This window comes from Leptinotarsa decemlineata, unplaced genomic scaffold (assembly GCF_025532065.1).
Source record: "Leptinotarsa decemlineata unplaced genomic scaffold, Ldec_3_MD MMD2_tig00000882_RagTag_RagTag, whole genome shotgun sequence".
Lineage (NCBI taxonomy): Eukaryota > Metazoa > Arthropoda > Insecta > Coleoptera > Chrysomelidae > Leptinotarsa > Leptinotarsa decemlineata.
The window spans coordinates 17,098,425-17,122,971 of NW_027412556.1; the positions used below are offsets into that span (position 1 = coordinate 17,098,425).

Here is a 24,547-nt window from a genome sequence, read left to right on the forward strand (position 1 = left end):
TTGAGAATTATAAAAATATTAAGAATTATAATTGATTAAAGAGAAATAAGCCTTGAAAGGATTATGGCAATACAAAAATGTCTCAAACAGAAAAATTACAAATTTTTATTGGGTTAGGGTACCTACCTATCGAATTCATTGGGTTGTCTGAATTATATTTTGAAGAAATCGAAACAATTTACAAAAGAAGTAACGACAGGACCATAATTTAAAATTGTTGTCACTGATGATGGTAGTTATTTCAAATAGAACGCTATAGAAATATTTAACGTGATGTACCCTTGGATTGTGAGTTTATTACTTTATCAATATCTGTGATAAAAAGACGGGTCCGTATTTAAAAAAAAAGTTGATGGCCGCCATGTTGACACGAAACGTTTTATCGAATATTTATTATTACATCGTCATAGTACACTTCGAATTCAATAACATTTTCTTTTTCCATTTTTGATATTCTTCGAAATAACAATTCCATTCGAATAAAACGAAAAACAGTATTTTTGGTTTTCCCCGTATAACTCGAGAAGGGCGAGAGCCCCCGTGAATTTTCTTCGATCATTGTATTGTTCCCGACGACAGTAACCTTTTTTCCTATTTAATCGTCTTCGTATCTGATACGGTTTATAATATAGCAATGTTACCACATGATAAAAGAAACGGCCTGTATATATACCTAATTACCTACTGCAGTGGTCGCCAACCTCTTCAATGTGTTGAGCTACTTTGTTAATTTTGGAATAACCAACGAGCTACCAACACGGAAGCCACGTAACGCAACATAAATGAAATAATCCACAGTTAATTTATCATTATATGTATTTATTTTACTATTTAACTGGTATAACAAAATACATAGGTACTAATAATAAACTAATAACAAAATAACTAATATTACTAGTACGTACTTGTTCATAGCTACATTCCTACCTATCAAACGACGGTGTTTGAAAAATAAACACAAACTTTTATCCAGCCACAACGGCATGTCACGTATGATTTAAAAATAGTTAATAATAACAACAAAAAAGTAACGCACTATCATGAACATAAACATTGAAAAATAAAAAAGCACGTTCAATGAGAAGGCTGACACTCAGACTCATCGATAATTTTTTTAATGTTTGCAGTATAATTTGATGCAGCGATTCGAATACAATTATCCAAATGTTCATCTGTAAGTCGATTGCGATATTTGTTCTTAATAAACTTCATATTGGAAAAAGAAGATTCACACAAATAGGTTGAACTGAATAATGCTTTCACTTTCAAGGCAACACGGCATAGAACTGAATATTTGTCTTTACTTACAATAGGCCAGATACATTCAGTACTTGAGACTAACGAGTTTAAGGCTAAATCGTTTTGAAACTCAATGGCTTCCATTTCTGTTGCAGCGATGTCTTCGCCAAAGTTCTGCATAACACAAGTTGCAAACTGTTGGATATCAATTTCCATAAAGGGTGAAACAACAAACTGCGCTACTAAAGCCATTTCATTGAAATCCTTAAAACGATTTTTGAAGTTATTCTTCAGGGTAGAAATTATTTCTACATGATATTTGTTGTTATAGGGTTCTAATGGATTTTGAGATATTTTTTCTGAAAGAATAGGAAAATGCTTGGCATCGCTGTTAATTGGGTTTTGTTCCCAAAACTCCAGCTTTTTGATAAATGCTTTTATATCAGAAATCATTTCCGCTAGTTATTTGTCTCTCTCCCCTGAAGCTGCAAACTAAGTTTGTTTAATTTCTCTGTAATGTCCACGAGAAAACCAAAATCTCTAAGCCAGATTGAATTTTCTAGTTCCGGAGTCGGTTCATCGCGTTGTTTGAAAAATTGAACTATGCCGGATAGGACATCATTAAAACGTTTCAGCACCCGTCCTCTACTTAACCATCGGACTTCAGAGTGAAGGAGTAGGTCCCCGTATTGACAGTCAACTTCATCGGCCAAGGTTCTGAATAATCTTCTTTGTAACGCTTGAGCTCTAATCTTGTTCACAATTTTTACCACCAGTTTCATAACGTTGTTTAGTTTCAGGAAATTTCCACATAATGCTTGCTGATAGATAATGCAGTGGTAACAGACAAATTCATCTTTACGACATAACGCCACCAGACCCTTATCACAACCCACCATATCTGGAGCGCCATCGGTTGTCAAGCCTACCATTTTCGATATTGGAATTTTCTCGGAAGAAATAATATTTTTCAAATGAGAAAACAACTCATGTCCAGTAGTGTGTCCTTTCAGTGGAATGAACTTCAAAAGATCTTCTTTAATCGTAAAATCACTGAAAACCATCCTGACGAACACGGCCATCTGTTGATTCATCCAGTTAAAGTGAAAAATAAACACAGTTATCTGAGTCAGTTCTTAACTGTAAAAAAATATCATTGCTCATTAACTTCTACACGTCTCATCACTGTATTAGCAGAAAGTTGCATAGATTTTATAGCTTAAACTATCTCGTCTTCATTTCTAAAGTTGGCAAATAACGAATTAGCAGCTTCTAAAAACGCCTGTTTTATCATTTCCCCGTCTTCATAAGGTTTCTTTTTTTGTGCAATTATCTGGGACACACGGTACGATGCTTCAGTTGCAGCCTTATTTTTGTCGACTGTTCTTAAAAATATTGATTGCTGTTCAATTAACTGCTTTTTTTACTGTTTCAGTTTCTGCTTTCTGGCGGCAGAATGTAGTGGGAATGATTTTTCAAAATTAGAATGTACAGTTTTATGATGTCTCTCACAGAAGTATTACATAACAAACACACATTTTTATCTTTAACTTCTGTAAAAAAGTATTGTTCTTCCCATTCCGAATGAAAGTGGTAGGTCTTTACCTTTTTACCTTCTTACCACTGCTTGCCATAATATTATTTTTGTTGTTCTCTACTAACCCAACCGCTGGACGTTGGTTACGCGTTCAGTTTTAAATTAAACGCAATGTCGCCGCGCCGTGCTTATTTATCCCGTTCAAAGCAATCCAAATCGTTCTCGAACACTAACGCGCTGGTCCGGCTGGTCGGTTCTAGCCGATTCTAGCTTGATGGCGTCAGCGGCAGATCGCTCACCGCAATGTTGCCGCTGTTTATGTTTAATATTATGACAATTAGAATTTTTTGTGGAATTTTCGGAAGCTTCTCTGATTTTTGCAGTTTGTATTTTTTAAATTAAAACCGTTGTGAGAGCTACCAAAATTGCCTCCGCCAGCTACCGGTAGCTCGCGATCGACAGGTTGGCGACCACTGACCTACTGTGTCCAAGATAAGAATGAACAGCATGGGGATATTGGAAACGGTCAGAGATACGGGATCGATTGAATTAGAGAAAAGTAGCTCATTTATGTGCATAATAATATGTCATTTACAAAGTTTTAATATTCCGAGTAGTTTTGGAGATATCCAAGAAAAACCGAAATTTGAGAATTTCGTTTTGATTTTCTCCTAGCTTTATTTTCGAAGGAAATGTAAAACAAATAGCACTTTTTCATTGACACTTTTCAAAGACTACACGATAACGTAAGCATAATTTTTCTGCTACGTTACGTCTTTTAGAAAACATCATCAACTTTGTATTTTTATATGGGCCGAAACTAAAGTATACCGAAAGTAAAGTATACAGCAACGTATCACACAATATGATTTCAAAACCATTACTCGCGCAAAATGAAAAGTAATTACTTAACCTGCTTGTGTTCAAATAACCCGCCGTCATTTTCTGAACACAAGTACGTTCGTCTCACAGACGAATTTTAAACTTGAGTTAACATATTCGGAACGATATTGTTAAAGGTTGCAGTAACCAATCTTAGCAAATCTTCTTCATTTTGGAAATCATGAGAGTACACTTCATTCTTGATATATCCTCAAATGAAAAAGTCTAGTGGGGTTAGGTAGGGTGACCTTGCAGGCCAGGATATATCACTATGAGTACCAATCCATTGTCCCGGGAAGCGACTGTCCAAATAATCACAAACAATTTTAGCGTTATATGCTGGAGCACCATCTTGTTGAAACCAGCAGCTGTGAGTAACCGCTACTGACAAATTATCTAGAGCGTCTCCCAAATCATTTACTAACAAATATATGTACCGCACTTTTGTTAAATTATTTTTGTAGATGAAAGGCCGAATTACATTCGTACCGAGAATCCCAACCCACATGTTAAAATCGAAACGATGTTGATGTCTGGACACTTTGTGTACTTTGTTGTGACCAATAATGATCATTGTACCTATTAAAAATGCCATTGTTGAAAGTGAAATTTTCATCGTCTTGGCATTTTCTAGTGAACCATTCACAAAAGGTTATTTGCCCTGCATCGTCACGTGGTCTGAGTCCATGACAAAACCTGAATAAATGGATGATATTTATTTATTCTTAAAATATAGTGAGCGGTGGATTTGACTACTCCGGATTTATGTTCCATGGTGTGAGTGGATATCTCAGGATTGTCAACAACGGCATGTAACACATCCCGCTGATTTTCTTCATTAGATTGCTTTTGGGAAACCACAGGTTTTTTGAATGATCCGTATTCTTTTAAATTGAGAAGTAAACATCTAAATATTGTTTTACCAGATTGTCGCCTCTCTGGATACTTATTAGAGTAGGCACGTTCAGCATCAGCACAATTTCTTTGGCACAAAATATAACATGACAACATATCAAATTTTTCAATATTCGAAAAGCTGCCGTTTTCCTACTATCTAAAATTGAAGAAGCAGGTTAAGTTATCACTTTTCATTTTGCGCGAGAAATGGTTTTGAAATCATATTGTGTGATACGTTGCTATATTCACAATGAAAAATGAAGTCGTATAATGGGTATACTTTAATTTCGGCCCATATAAAAATACAAAGTTGATGATGTTTTCTAAAAGACGTAACGTCGCAGAAAAATGATGCTTCTGTTATCGTGTAGTCCTCAAAAAGTGGCCACGGTAAAGTGCTATTCGTTTTACATTTCCTTTGAAAATAAAGCTAAGAGAAAATGAAAACGAATTTCTCAAAATTCGGTTTTTCTCGGATATCTCCAAAATTACTCGGAATATCAAAACTTTGTAAATGGCTTATTATTAGACACATAAATGCGCTACTTTTCTGGCACATAAATGCCCTACTTTTCTCTAATTCAATCGACCCCGTATATACTTACCGTTTCCGATATCCCCATTCTTATCTTGGACACAGTGTAGATTTTCTGAATTAATTACGATTTCTATTGATAACTTTGTGAATTTCGATCATCATGAACTTTTCGAAAACCAGTTCATTTAAATTTTATTGTGTTTTCAAGGTACTATATTTGCCACGGATTCTTATTGGACTTATTAGCTGCGATACCGTGGGAATTATTATTGATTCACCTCAACCCGGATAATCATGGCATGATAGCATTTCCACATTTTCATCATTGTTCTTGGAGTCTTTTGAAGCTTACCCAATTTTACAAAGTTTTCAAATTTCTATCATTCTTCGACGAGAACATTTTTGGAACTGTCAAGGTCATGAAAATCTCCAAGATATTTCTAGTTATTGTTCTGATTACAAATATTCTAACTAATATAGTAATTAGTTATAGCTGCCAAATAGTGACTGACGTCCAGTATCTTCAATGTATGAATGATTTCTGGCAGAAAAATTCTCCCTTCGGAAGATTGCGAGGTTCTTGACTATTGTCCTCATTATAAGTATTTTAATTATCTCCGAATTTCAGAACCTGCAGAAAGATATATTGTGGGAATATACACTGCTGTGAACTTCATGACACAAACTGGGTTTGAAGATATAACATCTGCAAGTTTTGAGCCTAGCATTGTAGCAATCATTTCTGTTTTACTGGGATTCATAGTATTCGCCATATTTACTGCAATCGTGGCAAACATTATCCTCGAAGGTTCTGTGGAAACGTCCGAAAGTCCTGAAGAAGTGTTTACTTTAATGAACATTTTCGATTCCAAAGGTTTGAAGAATGACGTAAGGAGAAAAGTGTGTTTCAAAAAAATTCAAGCCAGGCTCCTTCACTATTCATCGTCAGTGTTTCAGGCATTTTGAATATATTTGGAGGTATAATGGCCCGCCATCCCATCAAATGATCAAACATTACAACCCCGAACTGGACGTTAACAATACCCTCTTTTATTTCTACAGAAACATTCTCCAGGATGTGCCACTTTTCATCAGTTTTGACGATAATTTTCTGGGCGTTTTGATAGATCACATATTTGTGAAACTGTTTATTAAAGGTTGTGATTCGATTCTTTATTTTTTCGATATACAAACTTTCAACATTTCCAGGCGAGACTGTGGTTAAATACAAAGATATTCTATCGGAAATTTTCATCGTAGCAAAAGGTGAAGTAGATATTTTGAATAAAAATAAGGAATATATGCAAACTATTGGTCCCACTGGAGTGTTTGGAAATATCTCTGACAATTTTAATAAGCTTAGTGGAATTTATGTCGTTGCGAAAAGAAATGTGGAAATATGGATTTTCAATACTGAGAAACTGTTAAATATTATCGACGTCTATTCAGCAATTTCTGATGATCTGGAACATATCTTGAAAACGAAGCCAAATTTCATACTGCCAATAGTTTCGGATGAACCCGACATTCAAAGTGAGTAAATACACGTTGTCTCAATCAAATAGCGTACTATTCTTATACAATGTGTCCCAGGACAAACTGCGGGATTTGGTTCTGCTTGATGAGAAATTATTTTAAAGAATATTTTTGATTTTCGAGGAAGAAGCGGAAAACATTTGATTTTCAGGTAACCTGCCTATTTATACGTGATACTTTAAAAATGCAATTGAAAAATTTGTTTAGTATGCGTAACCATGGCACTGTATGAAATTTCAAGAAGATTTTGTTACTATGCTAAATCCATTATTTTTCAGAACGAACAAAATAAATTGTATTCATTCTGAAATAAAATTCACGAAAAGTAGTATAATAAATTATTTCAAAGTATCTGCCAGTTCATCTCCGATTTCTGATTCGCATTAGATAGAGGGCAAGAAAAATGTAGCCATTCATTTCAATGAAATGAATAAAAACACTTTTGTCTAATTACCACTAGCTAATTTTATTTATACGACCGGTTTCGGGTTTAATCCCAGTATCGAGTATAAAACTGAAATGTGAAGTTTCAAAACTCGGTTATATCGAGAGTTTTTAGGTAAGATGTGAGGACAGGTAGTTGAACGAACCAGGGTGCCATCTTTAAAATTCAGCACTGAAAATTATAGGGGTTGTTTTAATTTTCCCTTTGAATTTGAAGTTATCTTTACTTATCGTTTTGATTCTTGATAATTAGATAACTGAAGATTATAGGGGTTGTTGAACTTATAAATTCAAGAGTGGAGACCTACATAAATCGAGTTGCTCGTTTAGGGGTATATATTTCTGGTTTTCAATTGATTTGTTAATTTCCATAGCTTCCAACAAATTAATTTTTCCATTTATTACATATGTGTAAGGTTATCTTTACTTGATTATTGATAATTAGGTAAGAGTAATACAAATCCATATATAACTACCACTCTCACATGAGTTATCTCCGTTTAGGTCTATGTTACACAGAGCTTTCGCAATCCCTTTACCTGAAAATAATTTCCAAGTTTAAATAAAAATAATTAAGAAAATTCCAGTAAACAATCAGGTACCAATTTCTCTTATAGAAAAGATAATATCAGGTAAAGGTCACAAAACTCTTATGAGTAAAACACAATATAGTTAAGTATATTAGCATCAACTATTCGAGTAAACTCTCAGAAAATATTCAAAATTATTTCACTGAAAACAAAATATCAACAGCTTTCATAGGTAATAATAATTTCGGCAGAACTCTGTATAATGCAAAACCCAAACGAGATAGAATGAAAAAATCAGGTATATATTGAATAGAGTGTGGCGAATGCTCTGCAGTATATACAGGCCAAACCGGTAGAAATTTTGACGTAAGGTTGCGTGAACACGTCTGTTTGGACAAAAAATATACAATGTACGAACATCTTAAAAAATCAAAACACAATATAAGTAAAGATAACCTCAAAATCCTGCACATACGTAATAAAGTGAAAAAATGAATTTGTTGGAAGCCATGGAAATTACCATAAATATATACCCCCAAACGAGCAACTCAATTTATGTAGGTCTCCACTCTTGAATTTATAAGGTTAACAACCACTGTAATCTTCAGTGTTGAATTTTAAAGTTGGCACCCTAGTTCGTTCAACTACCTGGCCTTGCATCTTACCTAAAAACTCTCGATGTAACCGAGTTTTCAAACTTCACATTTCAGTTTTATACTTGGTAATGGGGTTAAACCAGAAACCGGTCGTATAAACAAAATCAACTAGTGGTAATTAGACAAAAGTGTTTTTATTCATTTCATTAAAATGATCATGAATTACCACAAAATAAACAAGTACCGTAAAACGGGGCTACTTGATACACTTTTTCAGATTTTACGTTCTACCTTATTGAAACAAAGCTGCGTTCATCGAAACAAACATTATTTCAGATTACTTTGGGGTAATGGTTATCAGGTGTAACACTAAAAAAATGTAGCCCTTGCCACACTGGAGAAAAAAATTTTGAAACACACTTTTTCAAGTATCCCCTTGATACTTGATATTTGTTTGAAAATCGTATCTAAAATACAAGTATATTCATAATTGAGGCTACTTGAAACGCAAATTGTTTTAGTAAAACCCGCGGGTAGTAACTTAATGAAAAAATATGGAATTTTTGTGGCAAAAATAGTTATTTTATTCACGTTGTTAAAAACTACATAGTGTATAAATAACAAATTATTGAAAAATCAATCACTTTTAACAAACTAACTGAAAACTATTAGGTAAAGTAAAGTAAAACAACTAGATACAACGATACTAAATCAAGTCTTTAAATTTTATTGGTCCTCTTCTCAAAACTTTATTCTATAAGCCGTTTCTTTATTTCGTTTTTTTCGACTATGCCAATATCTTCAACCCTTGGAAAAATATAAACACCTTCAATCTTGTCGCTCATTCTTAAGAAACTACGCATGTAAGTGTCGTTTTCTTCGCAGTTTATAATTTTTGCGGCATATTGTTTATTCGTCCCGGCTTGAGTTTTCATTTCGACGTAAATGTAATCACCTGGATTAAAACCTCTCATTTCGGTAGAACTGTCTGCAATAATCGTAGAGTTTTCTATTTCTTCTACGTCAGAAAATGTATCAGGGTCTAAATTTATATCGCTGTCAACTGTAATTTTTTCTTCACTGATGTCGCTTTCAGAAGACAATGATGGTAAATAAGTTGCCTTTCTATTTTGCTTCTTTTTGGTCTCTGGCTCGGACGGTATCGGGACAGCGAGGTCTTCTTTCGTAATACTTTTACCAGCTTCAACCAATAACTTTTTTTTCTGCCAACAGAAGTTGCGGTTTTAAACCTAGATTTTTCGAACACTGTTTTTAGTGAATCAACAATTTCTGTGGCTTGCTGCAAATTCTGTTGGTCTGTTTTAGGCAACCTATTTAGGATTTTGTACCTATCTACTGGCCATATACCAGTCGCTTCAAATCCTGACTTGATATTTTGTTCATTAGTGGTTGAAACTTTGGTTAGTACTTGCTTTAAAAGGCGGGGAAAAACTTCTTTTCTGATGGTTCCCTTGTTATGTTTTTTCCACTCTTGTAGAATCTTCCTCCACGCTGCCTTTATTGGTCGAAAAACACTGACATCCAGTGGCTGTGTGAGTTGAGTACTATTAGGCGGCAGAAGAATGAAGCGAATGTTATTTTTCCCACATGTTGTAATAACAGCAGACGACAGGTGGCTACCCAGGTTATCGCCAATAAGAACTTTTGGGCCTGGTGGTAGAGTTTTAAAATATGAAAATATTATTTTGTTGAACCAATCTTCGAAAATATTGGCATCAAACCATCCAGATCGCGAACGATTATATCTGGCATTAGCAGGTCCGTTTTCCGTCCAAGTATTCCATAGGTGATCAGCTTTGTATACAATGTAGACAGGAAGCATATACCCTGAAGCTGAACATGCACACATCACTGAAGTTGCTGCCTTTGATGTGTCCATAACCTTCTCAGCTCTTTTAGAACTCCTGCGAACAACTACTTTTACACGGCCAAGGTCGTCCGTGAAATTGGTCTCGTCGTAGTCGACGAGACCATCAGGCAAAACATCCTTCAGGCTCTCTGTTAAATGGTCAAAATATCTATCAAGTACTTCCGGAAAAACTGCGGCCCTACTCTCTTTAATGGATTGCGACAGCCTTTTCGAGAGTTGATTTTTGTGGCGAAGTAAAAATTTTCGTAGCCAGGTTTCGCCTGGTCGCTTGTCCCAGAATTGTTGCATTTGTTTTCTCATTCGGTCAAGATATGTTTTTACGGTTTCCTTAATGTCATCTGAATCGTACGGAAAACCCAAGTCTGCGGCAATACTTATCACATTAGTAAGATGATTTTCTTCTTCAACTGATAGGGCCGGTTGGGCTGCAACTAATTTTGTGTGAAAGCCCTTAACTTTTCTATGTAACGCACGCTGGAGTGATTCTTCATCGTAATATCGATATTTTCGACTTCCTGGCTTTCTTTTGTAAACTAGAATCATTTTCAAGTGGCCCCTGAAATGGCATTGAAAAATAAAATGCTTCACCACTGGCTAGTAAAACCCAAAATATATGTTTTGAAGTTAGGGTGTCCAAGGAAATAGTAGTCTCTTTCGGAAAAAAATGTGGCTGTGTATATTACTCACAAGGGTCTTTGTGTAATAGGAAGTATACAGGTATACAAAAAATATATAAAACTTACTTTAATTTTAACGTTACACAATCAATAGTAACCAGCACTACAAATTTCCCGCGTATCATCAAATTAACCAACTAACATACGCACGCACTAACATACGCACTTTATATTCCAGTATTCCTGCCGATAGCACGAGATTTCAACAGTGGCGGCTAAAATTATCAAGTTACCTCGCCATTTTCAAGTACCCCGTTTTACGGTAATCAATTACACATATTATTAGCTATTCATTTCTGTCAAGGCTGAGTTGCTTTTCAAAAACTGAAATTATTCTTGAATTTCATTTCTCACCAAGTAGAATTCAATACGACAATTTTGAAATGAAATTTTAGTCCCTTTCGCGCTGTATAAGTTCGAGTTATACTGCATCTGGTGATTCCAGTTGTTCGACGTTTCTGCGTCGACTTTGAAGCCATTTTCAAGAAACTATGACTACACTGAGGTCTCAATCTGCCTTTTCCTTAGGTAGTGACACGCTGTACGGGTTTTGAATACTAATGAACCAAACTAATAATGATAATATTTGTATTTGTGTAAAAATATAATTATTATTAATTTGGTTCAGATCCACAGTATTCAATTATGATAAGTTATTGATATCAATATCATATTATAATTAATTATTTTGTGAATCAAGATTCACATGCACCAATTGCAATGGAGAATATATTGGACAAACAACAATATTATTAAACGATAGAATAACTTCTCATAAAAGTAATTGTAGATTAAGACCTGAAAGATGTGCTTTTATTAATCACGTAAATTAGGAAGGTCATTGTAGGGACTTCAATTCCGCAAAAATACTAGCAACTGAACACAATAAATACAAAATATTTTTCTCACAATCTCACAATCACCTTCATGCTTTAATAAAAAAACTGATATCAACCATTTAGGTGAAATATACCTTTTGCATCTGGATCAAGGAAATTATTTTCGAAACCATACTGATAATTTTTCAAATTTGTCTTTTATTACAATTACACTTTCTATTGACTCAAAGTTGTTCATTTTTCAGTTTGTGGAACAATTATATTAAGCAAAATAAACCTGAAACGAAATAATAGTGAAATAGAATACAAGTAAATTGGAACAAAAAATAAATAAAAATAAAGAAATGAAAAAAGAAAATGAAAGAAAAAATTGAGAGACCAAGTCACGTTAGTTCACGACGTTTCGATTGTTAGTATCTATAATCGTTTTCGGGTGATGACTGGACTGATTCCTCCGAGAGTTGACTATTTATAGGTCGTTCGAGTACTTTCACTTATCCCCGCTTTCCATTTTCAGCTTCACTGGTTCCGTGGGAGATGACCGTTTGGCGGGAGTTGGCCATTTTTCGCTTGATGATGGGTTTCCATATGTTGCGTATTTCTACGCTGGCTTGGCTGAATATGTTGTTGGACAACATGTAAGCGGCTTCCTTGAATTTTCTCCTAAACCAATATTCCTCTCTGTGCAAAATCTCAGCTTGGGACCACTCGATGTTGTGTTGATGGGTCCAAACATGGTCTGCTATTCCTGATTTGCTGGTGTGTTTCTTGTGCTCGGCAATGCGAACATTCAATGGCCTCTTAGTTTCACCAATATAGGATTTCCCGCACTCACAGGGTATCCGGTAAATGCAATTATTGGGATCGCAGTCCGCGTTTGGTGGCCTGGTTTTCTTGAGGTTGTTATCGGTGTTACCGGATCTGAAGCAGGTTCTGATGTTATACTTGGAACCAATTCTTTTTATCCTCTCCGATAATCCTCTAATGTAGGGAAGTGCAAGTACTGGTTGTGACGTTTTTTCTTCCTTGCGAGGCTCCTGCTGTCTTTTAGCCAAGGTCTTTTCTACCATCGCTTTGGAGTTCCAAGTACAACATCAGAACCTGCTTTAGATCCGGTAACACTATCTGTAGCAGCCTCACGAAAACCAGGCCACCAAACGCGGACTGCGATTCGAAGTATTGCATTTACCGGATACCCTGTGAGTGCGGAAAATCATATATTGGTGAAACTAAGAGGCCATTGAATGTTCGCATTGCCGAGAACAAGAAACACACCAGCAAATCAGGAATAGCAGACCATGTTTGGACCCATCAACACAACATCGAGTGGTCCCAAGCTGAGATCTTCAGAGAGGAACATTGGTTTAGGAGAAAATTCAAGGAAGCGCTTACATGTTGTCCAACAACGTATTCAGCCAAGCTAGCGTAGAAATAGGCAACATATGGAAACCCATCATCAAGCGAAAAATGGCCAACTCCCGCCAAACGGTCGTCTCTCACGGAACCAGTGAACTGGAAAATGGAAAGCGGGAATAAGTGAAAGTACTCGAACGGCCTATAAATAGTCATCTCTCGGAGGAATCAGTCCAGTCATCACCCGAAGACGATTGTAGATACTAACAATCGAAACGTCGTGAACTAACGTGACTTGGAATCTCTCCACATTTTTATTTTTATTTTCTTTCTTTTTTCATTTCTTCATTTTTATTCATTCAATTGTTCTATTTCACTGTTATTTCATTTCAGGTTTATTTTGGTTAATATAATTGTTATTTTCAGCTACTCATTTTCAATTCTTCTTTTTTAGTTGTTTCAGGGATTTCAAATAATTTTATAGTAGACAATGGAAGTCCGAACTAGTGAAATTCATCATGAAACATTGTCAATCACCTTCAAACGAACGTTAAAAAACAATAAGTAATGCTGTAAGACTTTTTTATAGGTGATAATGTTTAGTGTATTAATCAGAATTTCAAAAAAAATACCTTCAACATAAAATTGCCATTTTCAATAGAGATTTCAATGTATTATTTGATGTCAGTACGATTTCATATTAACATACATCATGTTGATGCTGTAAAAACATATTTATTTCGTTATTCGCCTCTTTAAGAATAGTTTTTCCTAACGACTCCTTTCTTGCTAAGCTTATTATACTTTTCAACAAGTGCCTCTAGTTTTTATACCAAAATTATTTCAAAAATATTAGGCGTCATCAAACCTAAATATGGAGGGAAATGAAAATTATAAAATTCAAAATCGTTGATTATCAAAGAAAATAAGCTATTGTGACCTAAAATAAGAAAACATTATACAATAGTGAAGCTTAGACGGTAATAAATATTATTGATATTAAAATGCCAATAAAAAATAGTACAATAATGAATAGTACATACCTCAAATTGGAAAAATACTGAAAATCATTTAAAATCAGTTCACTACACGACGTTTCGATAGTTAGGCAAAAAGAAACAAAATTTTTCGAGTTAGAGTAGGAACCGAAATTTCAATAGAATCGATTCTTCCGTCTTTACAAATGTTCCTACTGAAGAAGTATGGATTCAAAAGCAGGTTGTGTCTAAGTTTATCATGACCAACGTACATGGGTTTAATAAATAAATATTGAAAAGACTTCTGAAAAAATGATTTCATTAACATGTTTCAAAAATAAATTATACTTCTGATAATTCCAACTGGTTGTGAGCAGTTTGCGTGATCTTTGTCTAACTTTGTGTAATGTCATTGGTAATTCAAGGAATTGAATAATATTCTTTAAAAACGGGCTAAACTCAATGCAACTTTTTGAGGAGTATTGACTTTACTTACTTATGATCAGAATTTACTTTTATATCAAATATTAAATTGCTCAATGTTACCTATATACCAACGATAAACTGCTATATTTAATTTGAGCACTTTGATACCTCCACATTCAACGGAATATTCATTTTGAATTAAGTAACATTAATGGTTTATATTTGAATTCAGTTAGATGGAAGGCAACTTGTTAATCTGAAACAACCCAGGAGCAAATTTATGCAAATTATCAAATTGTTCCAGTGTAAGACTCTTATAAAATTCCAACAAAGATTAATTTTGATATTTGTTCTTAAGCATATCACTGCACCGTAAATCAATAATTTCCATTTGGACTTCCGGAGCCAGGGGTTCAATGTCAGAATCAAAAGGATTTTGAAAAAGCTTAATTTCATTCGCGATGGCATCAAAATCTGAAAAACGAGTATCAAAATTTATCTTCAAAGCACTCAAAGTTTCGATTACAAAATTGACGGGAAATTCAGTCTCTGTAGTGTGGCTAAATATTTCACATGTTTCAAAATGTGTGAAACATTTTTTACGTAATTACGATTGAAATAGTATTATTTTCTGCTTGAATGATTTGATATTGGTGTATAAATCAGGGAGAAGCTGATTTTCTCCTTGCTATCTCAAATTCAGTTCGTTCAAATGATTTTTCAAATCGACATAGAAGGCTAACTTCCACATCCATTCACTTGTTAATCTGAATAAAGTAAAAGTCAATTATTTTTCGAAACTATTATTATTAGCAGTTTTATTCTCTGTATACGAAGGAAAATATTAAATTCCCAATACAATTTGGCACTTATAATAATTCCATTTTATTACAAGTGAAAGATACTTTGGACTTCATGGGTGCAGGAATCAAATAAAATTATAGATCGACGGTATAAAGGTCAATCTTCCTCACTGACTTTTCAGGAATAGCACCTAGAGATGGACACTGGTTTCAATAGTCGTTAAACCAGATGTCCATCCCATTTTCTTATGAGCCGAAAAGTAAACACCTGGTACGGTACCCGCGTACAAAAAAGTTATTTTAGGAATCAATTACACACTCAACTTGTGGCTGTCCTGGCTTCGTACGGGTGTAATTCAGAGCTGTATTTTTATCGTGGAACATAGTACAAGTTCACTTTGAAGATTCAGATAATTCAGGTATTTTTAATTGTCATTATCAAAGTGTTTCACTGTAGAAACTATTTGATGTCTTTTAATTTTGTGGTAGATTGCAAAATACATTGATGTTCAGAGAGTTCCTATAAACAGGTGAGAATTGTCACTACAAAAAATTTTACTGTAGAGAATTTATCACAATTCACATTTTCATCTATTTAGCCGTACGACTTATTGAATTTATAAGCTGAGGAATTGAAGTTTGTTTTACGATAAAACTAGCGACTCGCTCCGACTCCGCACGGGTGCAATGCTGATACTAAATATACATGTAAAGGCGTGCGATCGCTGCTAATCATGAAGTACCATAGGGCGAAGTGCGGCCTTTGACGCGCCAATGGGGAATGTTCCTCAATTTGGGTTATTACAACAAATGCAAGTTTGAACAAAATAAAGTTGAGTTTGATTCATGAGTTTTTCAAATTCACTTCGAAAAGTATTCAAATTGATGTTTCAAATGTTGGGTTTTGATTTTTGAAGGGATTTGTTTCTAATTCACATATTGGCTACAACGCCTATATCAAGTTGAAATAATTTATACGTACCTAGATATTCTACTTTAAAAAAGAAAAATTATCTTTATAAATCAACAATTGAGGCAACATATATATTATAGTTCAATACCACCTCCACAAGCCACGTAAACAACAGTTGTTTCGTTATTTATTTATATAGAGGAAGATAGGTTAGGTGCACAAAATGTCATATATTACAGAATGTCTCGGAACTCGGAACTATCTTTAAAATTATGTTCCCGCACACTGGGTGATTCAGCCGAGCGTGGCCAACCAAAGTTATATTTTTTTAAATAGAACACCTTTCGGAAATAATATATAGGGTGCTCGGTAAAACCGGTCAAGTTTCATTCATTTTCAAACAGATATAATTCAACTTTTTCAAATGGAACGTCTTGTATTTTTTCATTTGTACGAAATGTTTCAACATTCCACTACATTTTTTATCAGAAGTGTACCAAACGAAAAACAGATGTTTTACGAATTATACTCAGTTTTATCAATTGTTGTAACCACAAAAAATTCATTTATTCACGTTCACTTATTCAAAATTTTTTCAATATGAACAATAGTTTTATTGAATATAGGAATCCAAAAGATGTTCAAAATGACAACCGTTTTCTGCAACACATAATGTCAGTCTTTTTTTAAACAAATTCTCTACACATTCCGGCATATCCTCTGGGATTTCCCTGAAAGCTCTAGTGATTCTTCATTTCATATCTTCTATAGATGTTGGAGGAGATTGATAGACAATCTATTTGATATACCCCCATAAAAAAAATCCATTTTTGATTAAAATAATCGTTGAGGTATTCCCGTACCTCAGTTTTAAAATGTGGTGGTGCACCGTCTTATTGTAGCTACATTCTAAGTCTTGTTCCATATGGAACCTCGTCCAATACATTCGAAAACTCATGCCAAAGAGATCTTACATATTTTCTTCTAGTGAGATGCCCTTCCAAAAAAACGAACTGATAACTCTTTTTCCAAAATTCCACCCCTAACATTCAGTGACCAACGCTGTTGATGGTTCAGGCAACGAACAAAAGGGGGGTTTCCGTTGCATAATAATGCATATTATGCCGATTCACAGTTACATTTTTATGAAAAGTCGCTTCCTCAGAAAATAACACGAAATCGAAAAAATAATTTTCCTGGTTGATCTTTTCTAAGCGCCATGTGCAAAATTGAACACGTTTTTCAAAATATCTCCCTCTTCAACTCCTGCATCAATTGCATGTGGTAAAGATGAAATTTGCTTGCTCATATCATGCGAGACACGCTGATTTGAGAAAATCGTAATTCTCTGCTCTGATCTCGGGTACTCACATGGGAATTTTCAACAAGGTGAAGAGCAATTTGAAATGTATTCTCTACATTTGTTACAGGGCAGACACGTTCGAACTTCTCGTGATTGACATTACCCGTTCTTTCAAATCCTGTTTTTATAGCCTGAAATGCCCTTCCATCTGGTTGTCTTCTTTCGGGGAACTTCTCTTTGTAAATCCTAGATGCAAGGAAGCAGTTTCCGTCATTTTTCTCCAAATCATAGACCATATGCACCATATCTTCCAATACATATTCATAATGAAATTGATTCAATCTACACGCGAAAGAAACTTCAAAACATGGCGTTACTGACAAATTCCGAGATTCATTTTTTGATGTCAGTCATGGATAACTGGGTTTTTAAAGAAAAAAGCAGTATAAATATTCTTTGGATTTTTTACGCATTTCTTACCGTTGAAACCGCTGATAACTATCACTAGATGGTATGAAAAATGCTAATGTACTAGCCATTAGTTTGAATATTCGAATAATAAATTTGAATAAGTGAACGTAAAAAAATACTTTTTTTTGTGGTTACAACAATTACTAAAACTTGGTATAATTTGTAAAATATCAGTTTTTCGTATAGTTTACTTAAAATAAAAATGTATTGAAATGTTTAAACATTTCATACAAATGAAAAAATATAGAGTGTTCTATTTGAAAACGTTGAGTTATGTCTGTTTGAAAATGAATTAAACTTGACCGGTGTTACCGAGCACCCTATATATTGTTTCCGAAAGTTGAGATTCCCGAAATTATCATAGTGATGTTGACTAACTATTTCATATAGTGGGTGTTCCATTTTAAAAAACATAACTTTGGTTGGCCACGCTCAGCTGAATCACCCAGTATGCGAGAAAATAATTTTTAAGATAGTATTTATCGATATGACTGCAAAAAAATTGAGCAGTTCGAAAAATTGTTTTCTCTGATAGCAATGGACCGAGGGAATCTTGTTGACTCACCCTGTATATTATGCATGTTATATACATATCGCACTGCGAGAATACAAGGGGCGCAACTCAAAAACAACCATTTTTTAGTTAATTCTTTGGTGTCATGCGATGAACACTTGGATACTTGGGGCTCTTTTTTAGTCCCACTAGTTCCCGCTAGAGGGTTAGAAGTGTCTTTGGTAACACTCCTGGCTTGTTGTTGAGTGAGGGAATACAAGGAGCAGGTGGCAGATTGCTCAGTGTGTTATCCAATTTCAAGGGTGAAGTGTTGCAATCCAACAGTCACATTTTAAAATAGGCCCATTGTAATACAAAAGGTAAGTGCTAAGTTTGAATTGGGTCCTTTGTATTTGTTGACTATCTTTACAGCCCATCAAAAAGTTGATAACATGCCTGTTGTATTTTGCTAGCTACAATCTATCTTCTAATTCATTTCTATTTTATTTTTTATGTAGCATTATGAGGCTAGTTAGTACCAGACAAGAGTCATAATTATTCCTAAAGGGATGGAGAAATTTGGGAACCTCTTCCCACCTATATTGAGACTGGTAGCTTCTTTAGATCCATAAATTTTGAAGACTTGGACATGGCTATTTTCAATAAAGAGTTTATTCAACTGAATAACAACTTCGGTGAACCTGCTAATATAGATGACGATGTAAACGGCCAATATGAACCATCACTGGATATTTTAGAGTACATTAACAACAGCGATGATACTGATGCTGACCCTGAATACATTCCTGATAGCGATGATGATGATGACGACGATGAAGAATCTGTGTTAAATAAGAAATACCTAGTTTCTTCACAATTAACAGATGCTTTTTTTCTAATTAATTACATTTCCTTTCACAGGATGTCGAAAAGATACTCCTCAGATCCTCGGACAATCGGTCACAATTCCTAATTTGAAGAATAAACCTCTGGTCGACTATTCTAATTCTTCCGATGAGAACACAGATGAACAAGAGCTGTTGCCAAAAGGCCCAAAACCAAGAAAAGTGATTCCTTAGCCATCAAAGTGGAAAATCCATGTAAGGAAAGAAAAGAGAAATTTGGGCCAAGAATACATTTCACGAAAGAACAATATCATTCCGGCGAGAGCCATGAGATGCTCATGTAGCGAAAATTGCCGACTTCAATATAGCATCAAATTTACTGAAGCCGAACGCCAGATTATTTTCAAAAATGTTTGGGCTATTGGCGATATTGATAAACAGCGATACTTTTTGGCAAAAAGCATAAAAGAATTCAGTCCAAAATATAGGTATGGAAAAGGTAGGGCAAAGAATCACGCATATTATTTCTCTACTAAATCTTGGCCCAGTAGAGTTAGGGTTTGTAAAACCTTTTTTACTGCGACCTTGGGAATTTCTGATAAGATGTTGAGGACAACGATTGCCAAGACGGGAGAAACTGGTGAGCTTCAGCCTGATTCAAGGGGAAAAGTTGGTATTAATGCTAGAAAATTGGATCCGGCTATGAAACAACAAGTTGTTGAATTTATTCAAAGCATCCCTCGTATTGAGAGCCACTATCTTCGCCAGCAAACGATAAGAGAATTTATTGATGGTAGTAAAACTATCATGGATTTATATAGGGACTACAAAAAACGATCTGATGGAAATGGCGCAAAGCCTATCAAATACTCTATGTTTCGGCACATTTTTAACAGTGAATTCAACATTTCATTGTTTCATCCCAAGAAGGACCAGTGTGAAGATTACGAAGCGTATAAGAAAAACTACAGGACAGAGAACACAAGATGAGTGGTACCATCAACATCTAAAGGAGAAGAATTTACCTAGAGCTGAAAAAGACAATGACAAAAAAAGGCATCTGAAGAGCTTGTTGTAGCTGTTTATGACCTCCAGGCTGTCCTTCCAGTTCCTAGAGGAGATATATCAGTTTTTCATTACCTAAGCAAAGTTTCTACGTTTAACTTTACTGTGTGTGAGATAAACACCATGAATACCTACAGCTACCTCTGGCATCAAAGTGAGGCCAGTAGAAGAACGAATGAGCTGGCGACAGGAAGGAACTTCAACCTTCCTGAGAAATCGAAACAAAGAATCACGACTGAATTTGAGGTAATTTTTTACTCTGATAATTGTACAGGTCAGAATAAAAACAAATTTATAACAGGCCTGTACAATTATGCGCTCCGTGAAATTCCAAATTTGAGAAGTATAACTCATAAATTTTTAATAAAGGGTCATACCCAAAATGAAGGAGACGCAATACATTCACTAATTGAAAAACAAGTAAAATAATTATTGTTGAGAGGCCCCATCTACGTTTCTACGCAGTACGGTCAAATAATAAGGGATGCATAAAAAGTCCTCCATTCATTAATTTGATTGAGTTGTGTCACAAATATTTTTATAGTTTTCAACACATCACCTACTTCCTGGGAAAAAATTTTACCATCAACACTGAGGGATGCTCTATCCATTTCCCAGATATCAAAGTCATCAAACTCACAAAAAATAGCCCCTATTCCTTCCAGTATGAAATCTCTTACCAAGGACGAATATTTTGGCACGATTCAGTTTAAAAATTTAGATAGAGCATCAAGGCATAGTGACTCTAAGCCACTGCCAGTATTGACTTCAGCCTACAATAAAAAAACGTGAGATTTCAGAAAAATTGAAAAAGGAGTTGTTAAAGCTATTTGATAAAGATTTGATGCCCCGAGTGTATTTTAATTTTCATAATAGCTTATAAAATCTATTATATTTTAACTTTACCAGATTCCTATAAATTTGATAGTTATGTTCATTTTCGTTTTATCATTAAATTGTTAGTGAGATTATCATTTTAAGTTTAGTTGTGTTTTAAAATACAGCATTCCAATTGATGTTACCTCCCTCATGGGTAATATATTGTAGTTTAATTAATTCATAACCTAGAAAAAACACACTTGTTAGTACAAAATAGACTGAAAATGATATGATCATTATTCTATATAACATAGATTTAAGTAAATTTTTGTGTCAAAATATTTTTATAATAATTTTTTTATGAATAATATTGTAGTGGTGTATTTTATGAATAAAACTCCTCGCTTAGATATTTAGCATTTAAAAAGCAATGACTGATCCCCATATTCATCAAGTAATTATTCAAATATTCATAATTGAATATAACAAAAGGCTGAATTTAAAGGACAGTAAAGGTTTAAGAAGTACAAGATTCATTACTCGAAATAATTACTAATTAGTGTTGGTTTTTAAGGTAAGATTTTTAAAAAATTGTCCAGAAACAATAACGATAGCGTAATAGTATTGCAACAAAATGTAAACAAATAAGGGAGAAGGGTTGTTGAGTTGTTTTGTAGACCTTACAGAGAAATAACAGAAAACTTTGACTGCGATTTCTCGAAAGTGATTGTTTTTGAGTTGCGCCCCTTGTATTCTCGCAGTACGATATGAACTTTCCTCTTGAACCACTTCATCTATTAAAAACCCGCATCATAGTCCATTGCATTTTAAAGATCTAAACATACATAGGAACATACAGAGGAAAGCGACTTTGTTTCACACTATGTAGTGATTATAACTCTGGATTGCATACGTGCGAAACCGAGGCGTATCGAAAATGGTATTATATCAGAACAAAGGCTGAACTAACATTTATGCTAAAAGATTTGTATATCATGTTAGATTACAGATGATTATTGAAATAAGGATCTGTTTCAGATGAACTCGAAGCCGATTTTGATTCAGCTGTTAAAAAATCAAGTTTATTATTGACGAAATATGAAGCAATTCAGTTCTGTTTACCCCAAAGATGGTTCAAATTTTCACTGGAATATGATCATGGAATTTTTAAAGTAATCATAGCTAATTTCACTAGTATGGTATCTATTACATTAACCATTTTTAGGTTTTTGATGCTATGACAGCAGTTGCAAGCATTTTGAATTTATTAGTGATACCTTACGTTTTTGTTACCCAAGAAAAGTTTTTATTGGGTTACTTGTATCTACTATTCGAGCCAATATTCTATCTGAGAATATTTTTCAAGCTGCACCGTAGCTATGTCAACGTTTATGGAAATTTAATACAGAGTAATAGAAAGTTACGCAAGAAATATATAAATAGCCCTTTGCAACTATTTTGGGATGTGGTGCCCAACTTCCCAATAGGTTGCATGTGTTTCATTTTTCCAAGAGAAGAATGGTTTTTTTCCTACAGTTGTCTCAGATTGCTTCACATTTTGAGATTTTATTATATATCGCAGTATTTTGAGGTAAGTACATTAATTCATTATCAAGAAAAACATTTCAGATGGATATGAAAGATCATTTTATCCCCCCCCTTTATTTATAATTTTTTCACGTGTCTGTATCACTTCATATTTTTTTTTACATAACTGACATAACACCATGAAAGAAATATCAGATGGATATCGAAGACTATCAATCATTTTACCCCAACCCCCCTTTATCTATAATATTTCCACGTCTCCGTATCACATCAGATTTCTTTTTTTTTTACATAACTGAATTTTTTTTATTATTTGGATCTCTTGAGTGTCGATTAGTGGGAAACCTTTGAAGAGTGAGGTTGCATTCAAAGTAACTTGTTGGTGTGCCGATGTTTAAATTAACAAGGATAGTAACAAAAAAATGCGTGACTGTGCTCCTGTCAAACAATTTTGAAAGTAAAATATCACCCAGATCTCCGAATGGGAAATGATATGAAGACGTCATTGTGTAGTAGTCACTCCAAAATCAGAATCATGCGATCATTACACAACAACTTTTGGTAGCTGCAGTTGCTAATTTGGAAATCATGATCATCGAGTTATTTTATATCGATTTTTGGTAACTGCAACTACTAATAGATCCATTATAACTTTGGTTGGATGGATGAGCAAGGTCTGCTCATGTTGCGATTTCTCTGTAGCATGGTCAGAAATTGAATCCTGCTATTTGATAGGAGCTTATATTACGATCCAAAAACTACAACAAAAAATACAGGTCCGTATTGAAAAATTCAAAGATGGGGGTGGCCCAGGTCAGATGACACACTGTATAAAAGATTCATGGATATATTCTGAGAGCCCACATCAAGTGCCAACAGCAAAATGTGGACAGATTTTCAATATGTCTGCGAATAAAGAAGATATAGGCACAAAAATAATTTGGGATTTTTTTGTTTTTCCTGTTTACCTCCAGAACCAAAAGAGCTATATTCGATTTCTTTACATCATTGAATAGGTCTATCTCTTATCTCTTATCTCTATCTCTTATCGTTTACGAGATCCCCATGTAGAGAAACGAATTTGAACAGCCCTGTATATTCTTCTCTGTAATTTGTTTCCTATCAATAAAAGTAATTATTATTATTATTTATTTTTTCACCGTAGTGTGCGCTGGTCAGGTCCTAAGATTTCTGCCTTAGTGCGGCAAGCCAGTATGATTTTAAGATTCGAGAGTAGAGAGGACATCATTCCACCAAGAACTCCAATATAATCAACCATCTTGACAGAGTGATCTGGATAGAGTCTGCGGAGTTCGATGAGAAAATCTCGATATTTTATCCGTTTTTCCTCCTCTTTTCTGACGATATTCGTCTCTCCAGGAGCAGAAAACTCCACGACAAATATCATTTTGCTCTGGTGGTCGAAAAAGACTACATCAGGCTTATTAGCTTGTATAAGCCTGAGGGTGGGGAACGAATAGTTCTAATAAATTCGGCACTTCTCGTTCCCTACAACGGATTCAATATCCCCCGGAGCGTAGGGCAACACTGGTGTCTCTTCAATACCGTAAGAGTGCCGTAGATGGTATTACAGCACTCTTAGGGCCGCGTTATGTCGATGTATATAGGCCGAGACCGCATATGCTGGTCATGCTGATAGCAAGTGCATTAGGGTCTCGGGCGCCTCGCGGCAGGCTCTGCACCTTGTGTCAGGAACCTCTATACCCATCACGCGACTGCGGTAGACTAAGGTGTTGAGAACACCATCCTGGCAAGCCATGATGAATCTCTCAGTTTCCGACTTCAGCACACTCGACCTGAGAAAAACGAAAGTCAGGCGCTTTGATAAGCCAAGCTCTCCAATGTTATTGAAAAAGACACCATGCATTGGCTTATCCTTGTGTCTACGCAGAAGTAAGGTGATC

At 34.8% G+C, this 24,547-nt stretch overlaps 2 protein-coding genes across 3 annotated transcripts in view; both read left to right on the forward strand.

The window, feature by feature from the left end:
* LOC111512514 (uncharacterized) overlaps window positions 1-5,424 on the forward strand; it is a 70,844-nt gene extending 65,420 nt beyond the window's left edge. The window contains exon 14 of the mRNA XM_074175155.1: window positions 5,302-5,424. The gene's annotated coding sequence lies outside the window, so the exon portion shown is untranslated. The remainder of the gene's footprint in view (window positions 1-5,301) is intronic.
* LOC111510875 (voltage-gated inwardly rectifying potassium channel KCNH7) overlaps window positions 5,307-24,547 on the forward strand; it is a 58,678-nt gene continuing 39,437 nt past the window's right edge. The window contains exons 1-6 of one of the 2 annotated variants that reach the window (XM_074175156.1): window positions 5,307-5,669; window positions 5,722-5,993; window positions 6,043-6,250; window positions 6,303-6,626; window positions 22,113-22,246; window positions 22,300-22,665. In XM_074175156.1, coding sequence (XP_074031257.1) covers window positions 5,393-5,669; window positions 5,722-5,993; window positions 6,043-6,250; window positions 6,303-6,626; window positions 22,113-22,246; window positions 22,300-22,665 — 1,581 coding nt within the window. In that variant the 5' untranslated portion in view covers window positions 5,307-5,392. Of the gene's footprint in view, window positions 5,670-5,721; window positions 5,994-6,042; window positions 6,251-6,302; window positions 6,627-22,112; window positions 22,247-22,299; window positions 22,666-24,547 lie in introns of those variants that run through there. The other variant, XM_074175157.1, reaches the window with a different exon arrangement.